At 39.8% G+C, this 12047-nt stretch overlaps 1 protein-coding gene across 3 annotated transcripts in view; it reads left to right on the top strand.

The window, feature by feature from the left end:
• Positions 1-12047, top strand: part of PAWR (pro-apoptotic WT1 regulator) — a 68404-nt gene that overhangs the window by 40558 nt on the left and 15799 nt on the right. For all 3 annotated transcript variants that reach the window (XM_072326430.1, XM_072326432.1, XM_072326429.1), the window contains exon 4: positions 10269-10303. In XM_072326430.1, the coding sequence (XP_072182531.1) occupies positions 10269-10303 (35 nt within the window). The remainder of the gene's footprint in view (positions 1-10268; positions 10304-12047) is intronic.

Here is a 12047-nt window from a genome sequence, read left to right as displayed (position 1 = left end):
GTAAAAAGTTGTTTCCCCTTCTGCTTGTATGCTCCCTTCATGTACTGGAAGGCTGCAGTGAAGTGCTTCCAGAGCATTTTCTTCTCCAAGCTAAACAAGCCCGACTCCCACAGCTCAAGCATTACTTGTGGTGTTTGAGGAGAACTGGAGAGCAAATTGGGCAAGGTTGAGAAGATTAATCCAAAGTCAACAGGAAGACTTGCAGTGGTAGAGAGGCTTGGATATATGTACACATATATGCACAAACACATATGTAAATGCACACAGGCATATATATGTGTGTGTCTTCATTTATTACGAAGAAAGAAGAGCGAGGGTTGACGATGATTGTAGTGACATAGTGTTGAGATACAATAAACCTTTCTCAGGGAGAAAAATGAGATTAAAATGTGTCCCTAAGGCAAATAAAGCTCACCTTAAAATTAAGTATTACTTTTTTCACACTGTGGGCGATTTATCACTGTATGAAACAGAGTGTAGATTCTCTGATTCCTTAAAAGCTTCCAGTCTGTTGTGGCTGTGGGATTTTTGTTTTGGTGTTGGTTTTGGGTGGGTGGTTGGTTGGGTTTTTACTTGTTTTTGTGGGATTTTTTAGTCAGTGTGGTTGTTTGTTTTTGTGGAAATGATGCCGTTATCATGCAGAACTGTCATTCTCAACGTAGGAAGTAGTTTGAAATCCTGTGCTTCACATTAGCGTCCTTTCAGCTCATGTTTTATTTCAGGCGTTCTAGTGTCTGTGAATGCTAGCTGTTGTGCTAAGCACTTCTATGAACGCACCACAAAAAATATCGTCTGCTCTGAACAGTTTGACATTTAAGTATGAGATGTGGGGACAGTTCAGTACATATGCATTGGCAAGAATGCCAAGGAACAATAACGTATTTAAGATCTCCAGAATTATGTTTTTATTTTGGCATTAGGATGGGGTTTATTGTATTCTAGATAGATGTTTTTCTCCCTAGTGATGACAAAAGGAGTCTGACTAGATCAGGTGTAGACATCTAAAATTACACGGGCTGAATCATTTTCTCTCTCTGACAGACTTGGACCAGGCACATCAGAAGGTTTTGGTTCTAAAAGAACTGTAAGTAGGTATGAAATCAGAGACAGGGCGAGATACCAGATTTGTGCCTGTAAGCATGAAAAGGGTATATACTTTATGTCCCTCTGTGGGGGTTAGCCTTTGTGAAATAAATTCTCTGAAAGACAATGATTTGAAAAAATCAAAATGATTTTAACATATCTTGCTGTAAAATGGGAATGCTGATCTTTCTTCTGGCACGCAGTAGCACAAGTTGTCTAATTAATTTCTTAATTCCTAGTTAAGGAACAGCAGCTGTCATTTGCTTCAGATGAGATCCAGCACGTGGTAATTTTCTGAAGCAGCTGTGCACGCCAGTGTTACAGCATTGTAAATGTTTAATAGAGGCACCTCACAAGCTATGCTGAAAGGAGTAAATAAAATTAAGTTAGGGAATAAAAGTCCCTGGTGACTTAGCTGTGTGGGAAGGGATGTGGAATGCAGAGAACAGAACTATTACATGCATCTCCATTAGGAAACAGAACTGGAAACCCGCTTGGCACAAGTGTCCCCTGAGTTTCCTTCTTGAATCTTATGCCAAGAATATGCTGCCAAATACGTTTCTTAACTCATATTGCAGTTAATACCTGTCTATTTTGCACTTGCTGGCTTTTACTTTTGCGCAACAGTGTAATGTCATGCAGCATCATCTTTTAATTACTGTTATCTGAAGTATACAGTAATGGTGTTTCTATCTATTCAGATACACGCAGCTTTTCAGTGATGTTTTCCATCAGAGTTTCTTGTCATTCTTACAGAGGAGAACATGCTTTTAAAAGGCGTAATTCGCCTTTTTAAAGTCTATTTTTGTGATATTGCTTTCTGTCTGTTGAGACTACTGAGCTGTGCAAGAGGCGATGCCCAGATGTATGAAGACATACTTCTTTATGCTGTATTTCTTCAGATGTTAGGCCAAGTATTATTTTACATGATAATTTAATCATAGTATTGCTTTAAAAAAAAAAAAAAAAGAGCAAATAGGATGTGTTTAAAATGCAGGACTATGTAAATTGAGAGGAGTTACTGGTTTTCAGTAAATTACGTTGTATATCGTTCTGCAAAATCAGATTGGTATTTGACAGTTGGATTACCAGATAATGTTGGGGTTTCTATTTGCAAATTAACAGCATGATCTCTCACAGAGGTGGTGCAAAGCCAGTCATTAGTTTCTGCAGAGCACTTAGGCACTAATAGAGAATGCTATAGAAGGATCCATTAGGAAATTTTATTGTATTTTGAAAATGCTTCCATAAAATGGATTAAAAAATCATTGAAGTCCAGTGTTTAAGTATCGAAGGGTCCATGGTTTTAAGTTGACATCAGGTGCAGGGGGCTCGCTGCACTTTACAGTTCCTGACATGAACCAGGTGCTTCCCATGTTTAACGAAGATGTTTGGCATGATTTGGGAGGCCTATTTTATTCCTGTGATCTGTATAAGGAAAATATGAATGCAGGAATTCCATTTTTCTGTGATCGTGCACTATCAGTTAATCATGCCAGTAGTAGTACAGGTATGTATCCAGAGCTGTTGGAATATGCCAACTACAAAAAATAAGCCAGAGATAGGCCAATTCTTGAATATTTAGCACATGCAGAGCACTGAGCAGTACTCACAGAGAGCTGCTGCTTGTGTTCCGTGGAAGAATACATGGAAAAATATGACAAGGCATGGTATCATAAGAGGCAGTGTTATGGAGCGTGTAGCTGTAAGGATTTGAATGAAAGCTGCCTGAGTTATCCGCATTCTGGCATTTCTGAACTGGTTGACATTGCAGTCTTAATATTTTTCTTCTAATGCTTTTTTATCTGCAGTATGGGAGATGCTGTCTTCCCAGAGGATGTGCACGCTCTCAGCAGATCTGTTTCAGCTGCATTGCTTGTGTGCTCTCTGACGCTGCTGCTTGCAACGAGCATTTTAGACATCTGTGCTCAGTAATGTTTAATTTCGTGAAGGAGTTGTTTAAACTTAAAATCCTGTTTCAGGAATGTGTTTCATGCCTGGTAAATAGAGTCTGTGTTTTATAATTGAATACACGTTTCGATGTGCCCATGCACCTGCACAGCAGTGCATTGTAAGACCTGCATGAAAACTGCATGAGGAATCAGTCAAGCCTGAGGTCAGGCAAGGCAGAGTGGGGCTCCCTGTTCATGCTTCAGGTTGTTCGTGTGAGCGGCTTCAGGCACATCAGCACAGCCTGTGAGACAGGCACTGCTTAGTCACAATATCACAAAATGATTTGGGTTGGAATAAACCTTAAAGCCCAACCAGTTCCAATCTACCTGTCCTGGATGGGGAGACCTCCCACTGAATCAGGCTGCCTGGAGCCTCATCCAGCCTGGCCTTGAATACTTCCAGAGATGGGGCATTCACAGGTTCCTTGGGCATCCTGTTCCAGAGTCTCGTCACCTGCTGAGTAAAGAATTTCCTTGTAACATCTAATATTAATCTCCTCTCCTTTAGTATAAAACCGTTCCTCCTTGTCCTGTCAATATCGGACCATGTAAAAATTCAGTCTGTCTTCTGTCCTTCTGGCCACAGTGAGGCCTCCCAGGAGTCTTCTCAAGGCTGAACAAGCACAGCTCCCTCAGCCTTTCTTCATAGGATGGGTGCTCCAGCCCTCTTTAGTCCTTTGGCAGATGGAATGGGAAGCAAAGTATGTGCAATATGGTTACTTTATTGTAGTTTCTGTTACACTTGGTGCCATTCCCTCCATTAAGATTTTTTTTGCTTTGTTTACATTTTTTTTTCTTACCTGTTTCTGCCATGTACTCAACTTCTACGAGCAGGGCTTTTTTCATTGTTGCTTTGATTGTTTCTTTCACTTCTGACTTCATGAAGTTATGTTCCAAAATTGCATAAGCTAGTGTTGTGCCAGTTCAGAGCCTTTACACTGACAGAAGCAATTCCTGCCTAATGTTTTAGAGCTGTCAGCAGGGGCCTCCTGTCAAGGAATTCATTTTTCTGCCACGTGCTTTCTTTTTTGGATTGGCATCGCTTTTAACTCAGATAATTGAATGTTTATTTGGAAAATGTTATCCCCAAAAGAGTTGGTATGGAAATTCTGCTCGGCTGTTGAAAATGGCCGTCTCTAAATGGGTATTTCCTCCTAATCTTCTTTTAGGACTTCTTGAATAAAAATGGTCATCGCACAGTATGCACTCTAGCTGAGGCCTCTGTGGGAAGAAGAGTCCTCTGCTAAATATAGACTTACTGGGAAGTGCAGGACTTCCTACCATATCTGCTTGTGGAAATAAATGGCCCAGCATGACTGATGGCAAAAGCTTCTGTAAGATAAAGACTCATATAATCTTTTGAGCTGGAAGGGTCCCTCATCACCTTTGTTCTCTGTTTGGAGTGCCCGACTGCTTCTCCTGAGCTCTCTGGAGTTGAATTCTGGATGGGTAGAGACATGGAGAAAAAAAGATTAAAGAAAAAAACTCTGTTCATGCATTTTAGTATGTAAAATTTCCTTATTTAGAAGCTGTTTTCTTCTTGATGGCTCTTGACATGCCCAGTAGTTAACTGATTACCTGCAGGTGTCTCTTTTAATTTTTTCTCTTAATGCCCTTGTTACTTTGCTGGTGGTAAGAACTGAGGGCACTCACCTCCCATTTCACATCTGATTGGATGCCCTAGACATTCTTGCAGCATTTCTCAGTGGCCTCCTGGCTCCGTGCAAGTAAAGAGATGACTCACAACTCTTTCAGCTTCATGACAACAATCCCTATTACTTGCACCTAGGTGTTCCAGCATGTTATTTCTTGTTTGAAGTCTCTTTTAGTTATGTAGTAATTAAAAGTAATAGTTACGGGTGTAAAATTAATTAAATAAATAAAATACAATCATTTTAGTGTAAATTCCTATCCAGAAGTGAGGAAATTTAACTTTTCCCTGACTGAAATTGTTTTTTCTAATCAGTTTGTTTCTCCCCACTCCTTGCTTAGGTACACTGCACCTGAAGTAGTCTCTTCTCTTTGGATCTTGTTCCATATTACTCCGTGTATGTATCAGTATATGTATGTATAATACATACACATATGTATAATAGAGATATACACACATGTTTGTGTATGGAAAAGATTATATATATGCATAAAGGAAATGTATGCAAGTAAAGATGCTTGAAGGCCAATGCTCTACTAGATGCATTTACTTACTGAACTTAGCTTTATATTCTCTTTCAAAGGTTCATTGCTAAAGAAAGCATTATCCTTGTACAGATCTATAATGCCAGTACCTTTCCACTTTTATAAATAACAGCCTAAATAATGGAATCATAGACCTGCTTAGGCTGGAAGGGGGGACCTTAAAACACAGCCAGTTCCAGTCAGCTGTTTTGGGCAGGGCTGCCCCCCAGCAGCTCAGGCTTCCCAGGGCCCCATCCAGCCTGGCTGTGAGCACCTCCATGGATGGGACGCCCTCAGCTTCTCTGGGCAGCTGTGCCATTGCCTCACCACCCTCTGAAAGCAGAATTTTGTCCTTACATCAAATCAGTCAGTATTTCAGAAATATGTGGGTAAAATTATATTAGCTTTATTTTTTTCTATTCAGCATAGATTAATATATATATACATATATATATATATTCCTTTTCTTCCCTCTGATATTTTTGTTAGGTCTCACTTGTCTGTATCAGCTGCCTCACAGGGAAGAGATTGTTCTTTATTACTAACCTGGGATTAAGTTCCTGGTTGCTTCATGGTCAAAACTGAATTTTCATTTCCAGAATACAGAAACATCCTTGTCCTGCTCATGGATTCATTAAACTTGTGGCATATTTTAAAAAGATAATTTGGGTGTAAATAAAACAAAGCTCTTCTGAACTGTATTGGTTTCCATTTGACAGTACAGACCAAAGGAAGATTAAAATGTGATGTCAAGCTACATAAGAATAGCAGGTCAACTTTTATTTCCACTTGATCCTACCAGGTTCCTGTTTCTGTTTATTCTGTAGATGATTAATAAGAGATGATAACATCATGCTTTCTTAACAGTTCTAGAAATAAAAGCTGGTTTTTAGAATGGCTGCTTATAAAAGAGGTTTACTGGGTGTGTAAAGAGTGTATAAGGTCATCCAAACCAGGAAGAAATATAATGCAGTGAGTGTAAGCAATAGATGTAAACTCTTGGCAGCTAGGAGAATAAGGGGAGGGGAGGAATCCTGGGCTGTTGTTGTGTGTATAATCTTCTGTCCAAGCAGAGATCTGGAAATCACACAGCAACGGGGGTGCAAGTACCTGAGTAATGTAACTTGCTACTTTAAGAAGCTTGGAAGCACTTTAAGGAATGGTTTCAGTGGGAAAAAATGAATAGTGATGTTTTTTCCTCAGAGAGGTGAATTGGTGGCTATGTTCTGTGGAAAACTTCTAGAAATTCTGAAATTGTTTAGGCTCAGGAATGGAAAGTAAATGGTACCTTCATGACTCTTGTTTCTGCTGGATGTTTTCTCATGAGGTTTTTGATGAGAGAGAGAAGTTTCGTGTCACATCTTCCTTTCTCCTGCTTTCATAGCTGTAGTCATTCTTGGTTTGCATTAGCACTGGATTGCCTTTCAGATGTTATCTCACTCCTGATATCTGAATGACACTTAGTCTGCACTGCAGCAAATATGCAACTGCTGTTTCAGTGGCGATGGTACTGTGCAACTGAACCTATAGAGAAAAGAAATGGAGTTAAGGTGTGATTCCTGTAGGCTCACAGAGATCTGAAGTAACTTGATAGACCAGGTGAGGATAGAATCCGGTTGTTCCTTGGTACATAAAGAAGCCCCAGAGCTCAGCAGCAGACCTCCTTTCTCCAAGCAATGCAGTTGATCTACCCGCATCTGGGGGAACATACAGGGCTCTTGTTTGGATTGCACATCAAAACCTAAATTGTTTTGATGGTTTTTTTTCAGTCAGAATGTTACCTTGCATGTTGAAGGAATATCATTACATGGTCATAACTTGAGTTAGCACCAGTGCAGTCAAGTTCTAATACACTGTACGTATTATGCATACTGGGGTTTATACCAGCATACCCCAGCAGTCTATTTTAATCGAGGCAATTAGCTTTGATTGTGAAACTTTCAAGTAGTCTTTTAGGGGTTTGCAGTGAAGCATTTTCATAGTCTGATTGACTCCAGAGCTTGTACGTCTTTTAAAGTAATGCTTGTTAATGCATTTTTAGCTAACAGATTTGGTTTAACCTCTGGAAATCTTTATCAGACACTTGTAAACGCAGACGACTCTATTTACTTAAGCCCTGATGACCAGCTTTCTTATGCCCTCTGTGCTCTGTGCCTCGTTTTATTATTTTTTTAATTGTTTGAAAGCTTCAAACCATTTAACAGTGACTTGCAGTGCTGATTTGAGTATGACAACATATGTTCTTGTTTTTCTAACAACCTTTGGATAAATAGATTCATACAGTGAGAACACAGATAAAAAGAAATACATTTCCGTAATGCTTGCATCTTTACCTTAAAGAGGGATTTCTTTGTGTTTATGCTGGAGATTCCATAATTTTCATAATCTGCTATTCCAATTTGGTTGTTGAGGTATATTCACAGGAAATACAGTTGTAGTGTATTTTTAACTTTTTCTTCGTTGTTATTCTTGAATATAAAAGTCATAAAACCTACTGTAGAAGGATCTGTTACAAAGATTTTTTAAGTTTTAGCAGCTGCCACTTGTGGCAAATGAGAGTATTTGCTGTGAACTTTGTTCCTAAGCACGTGTTTTCCTACTTCTCTTTTTTCTGAAGGGCTGGCAGATCTGAATAGTACTGGCTAGCTTTTAGATGCCTTCTGTTGAGGTGCATGCACAAGTCTATCTATTTAAGTTGCTTAACAGCCTATGTTTGCACTTACTGTATGGAAAAGGTCTCTATTTGTAGATATAAGATGTCTCCATTGCATCGTTTTGGTATCCTAGTGTAGGACACAGGCAACAAAGTCCAGGGATATCTTTGTATGAGGGAATGCTCTTCTATGTTCTTCTCTACAGTGTAGCATGATGTGCAAACATTCCCTTTGTTTTTGAATTTTCCCTTTCTTAGTGTGTTCACCAGGGAGTATGGCCATAACCTTGAGGCTTCCTCATCTTCCTAGAAAAGAAGCTGTTTCAAAATAAGTAGAACGTGGCTGAATCTCCCCTAGCACAACTTGAGGCCATTCCCTCTCGTCCTATTGCTAGTTACTTGAGAAGAGGCCAATCCCTACTTCACCACAGCCTCCCTTCAGGTAGTTATAGAGAGCAATAAGGTCACCCCTGAGCCTCCTCTTCTTTGGACTGAACAATCCCAGCTCCCCCAGCCTTTCCAGACCCCTCACCAGCTTCATTGCCCTTCTCCGAATGTGCTCTGGGGCCTGGATGTCATTCTTGTAGTGAGGAGAACTTGACCCAGCTCTGCAGCTGTGGTCTCACTAGGGCTGAACAGGGAGAGGGGAAGGATCGCCTGCATCATTCTGCTGGCACTACTCTTCCTGCTCCTTGATGCAGCTCAGGATCCTGTTGCTCTTGCTGCAAGGGCTCACTGCTGTTTTATGTTCCACTTGGTGCCCACCAGGACCCCACGGCCCTTTTCTGCAAAGCTGCTGTCTGGCCCATCAGGCACATCTTGATGCTTGGGTTTATTCCTCCCCAGGTGCAGTTTGCGTTTCCCTTTTTGGAACACCATGAGATTTCTGTTAGTCCATTTCTGCAGCCTGCCAGTGTCCTTTTGCGTGGCAGCATAGCCTGCCCTTATAGAGGCAAAATTAAAGGCACTGCTGTTTCGTATCTGTAAATGGCAGCTTTTCAGATGCTATTATCAATCATAAATTATCCTTGTTAAAACAGCAATTTTGCACCACTTTATGGGATTCTTTAAATAATTCCCATTTTTTTAACAGCTTTGTTCTGGCTTATAGGAGGGAAAGTGTGGCATATATTGCAGAAGTTGAAAATGCTTTACAAATTGAAATGGACTTTAAGATCAAGTTTTGTTTCTGTAAAACACATTATTTACCAACTTTATTTTCTCTCATAAAGGAAGTCTCATTATCCTCGTTCTTAGCTAGTTTATTTTTGCTTACAAAAGCATCAGTACACTGACTGTTGAAGGCAGCGTAATGATTCATAGAATTTGCGGAGTGGAAGGAAATGTCTCCTGCATCTTGTTTTGAAATCTGATTTCTACATTTCTCTGTAATTAGTGTCATAAACAGAGAGAATTTCATGCTCTGCTGTTTTTGTTTGTTTGTTTTTTCCACTAAAGGCAGTTGTTCAGTTCCTTAACTACTTAAATATTATTTTCTGACTTTTTACCTAACATTTACTGATGCTGGGGGGAGTTCTCTGTATGACTAATAAAATAATTGGTTCACATCCTTCTTACAACATCCTAAAAAATGTTTGTGGATTTACTGTCTAATCTGAGCTATCTTTTAACCAGCAGAAACATGTCTTATTTTTTCTTTGTGATCAGGCAGTTACTGAAACTGTAAGTGTAGCATTACACTGAAAATACATTGCTTCAGTTTTTCTATTCCTTATTTGTACATTTGAGGGCACAAATCTGTGTCAGGACTTCTGGCCTACCTGTTTAACAGCAAATGCCAGGAGAATACCATTTCAGTAAATCTGAGGTGAGCCAGGTTGTAGTACCTGGGTTAGCATGACGAAGGGCGTACTTGTAGATAGTCACCATCACCCAGCTGGTAATGCGGTAACTTGATTTGGGTCTCAGCCCTTTACTACTTGCCAGCTTCCATTTTCCTTCTGTTCAGAAGGACAGCAGTGGTTCCGGGAGAATCAGAGCACTTTTCCTCTGTTACTTCCAGATGAAAAAATTAAGAAGTAGCTGATTAACAGGTACCAAAATGCACAAATGTTTTCTAATAGTAGTTATAGTTACAATGTACGCTGTTATGGTAAAATCTGAGACACTGCAGGGCATGGTGAGTGCATCGCATTTTGAAAAATAACCAGAAATTGTCATTAAGGCTTCAGAGCTGGTGTTGAAAAGCCATAGTACAGTGGAGATAATCCTAGTATTCTGTCTGTCCTGACAGCAGAACAGTGCAAAACTAAGTTGTACAGGAGCTGGTTCAGGCTTGGGCCTTCTCTTAACTGCAGGGTTCATTTTCTATTGGGCAATGAAGTGTTACGGAAATACAAAAAATAAAATGTTATTGATGAGTTTTTGCCTTCTGTTTCTTTCAGGACTCCTCCAGGATGGTTTCAAGCAGATATAAAAGGTATGAAATCTTTGTACTCAACACAGTTATTCACATACATAGTTGTCCCAGAAATAGACTTTGACCACCAAGTCAAACGTGAGCTATCGATGAGCTCTTGCCACTAAGGGTGCTAATGGTGTCCTGAGCTGTGTTAGGGGGAGAGTATTGGCAGCAGGTCAGAGGAGGTAATCCTAACTGTCTGTTCAGCATTGGTGAGGCCACACCTGGAGTGCTGTATCCAGTTCTGGACATACTGCTAAAGATCTCAGTGAAGGACCACCAAGATGATTGAAACTAGAGTAACTTCCTTATTACAGGACTGCTGTGCCTAGGGAGCAGTCTTCAGTGTATCTTCAAAAGCTAGTATCTTCAAAAGTATCTTCTAGTGTATCTTCAAAAGCTGCCTGAGTATGGTCCTGGACACCCTGCTCTGGGTGTCCCTGCATGAGCAGTTGTTGGAGCAGATGGACCCAGTGGGCCCTGCCTACCTGAATCCTACTGTGAAAGCTAATGAAATATGTTGTTTTTTGAAAGCATAGGCCATTATACTACTACTACAGATATGTAGCCTGATTTGGGGTAAGGACTGGAGTGATGGACCAAACTTACAAAACCCTTCCTTCTATATCACTATTTAAAAAAAAACAAACTCAGGTAATAGTCTTACTAGCGCTGAGCAGTGTTTCAAGGCAATATCTGCGTATTTTGGTCTACGCATAACCTAGGAGCCATCAGTTTAACAGCTGAGTTATGAATCTGAAGTAATACAGGTAATTTTGTTGCTTTCCACAGTACTTCTGAAAGTAATTTTTGTGGTTTCATCATCTTAATATTTCAGTTATAGGAGATGCTGTTCACTTAGTGTGTCCTTCATGTTACTCATGTGTCTTTGAGACAGGTGTTACTCTTGTCATTTTTCAAGTTCATCAATCAGAAAAATATTTCAGATGCTGGTTCTGTACTGGACCAATGTGTGAAATTTTCTCCATATAGGATGTATAGACACAGGTACCGTATTTGTTTATAATGTAAAGCTAGCGTGGATTTTTAAATACATCAACTGAAGCAAGACGTTTTAATAAGTACATCTTTATTTCACATATGAATGTATTCTTTTATACATCCTTTATGCAGGTAAAACATGTGGATGGTTTATTCATGTCTGTAGAAGTAACTGCAGAGAGCTTCTTCAATTATCTAGTCTTCACTGGTGTATTTTCCACCCCTCAAAGCTACACACCTTTATGCTTTAGATTTCTTGTTGTGGTGCCTTCTTTTTATATTTAAGTTACTGGATTTTGATAAACACGGCCAAATGGTGCTTTTTATTGCTCTAGGTTGTTTGTTTGTTTTTTTTTTAATCATTTTGTTATAGCAGAATGGATGGACTTACTTTCACAGCAGTTTTGTTCATACTTACTTAGGTTTTCAAAGTGTACCAAGAGAGCAACAAGTTATAACTTCTGGACAACCACTCTGAGATTCCATTTGAAGTTATCCCTTGCACTGCTGTAACCACAGGTGGTCAGTACTTCCTGGATGAGGAAGAGAGAGGCTGTGCTAGCAAACTTTACAGGCAACTGACAGCAAAAGTTGAAACGCAGTATTTTCTTGTATTTTCCTTGCTCTGTTATAGACCCCCATGGGAAGAATGTATTATTTGTCAGAAAATTTCCAGTCATTTTCCCCCATCTTTATTGCTCATACTCATTTGCTTTCTCCATCTTTCCCAGTTGTTCCTCACCAGAAGTGATATCTCAGC

Source organism: Excalfactoria chinensis, chromosome 1 (assembly GCF_039878825.1).
Source record: "Excalfactoria chinensis isolate bCotChi1 chromosome 1, bCotChi1.hap2, whole genome shotgun sequence".
Lineage (NCBI taxonomy): Eukaryota > Metazoa > Chordata > Aves > Galliformes > Phasianidae > Excalfactoria > Excalfactoria chinensis.
This window is presented reverse-complemented; position numbering and strand designations above follow the sequence as displayed.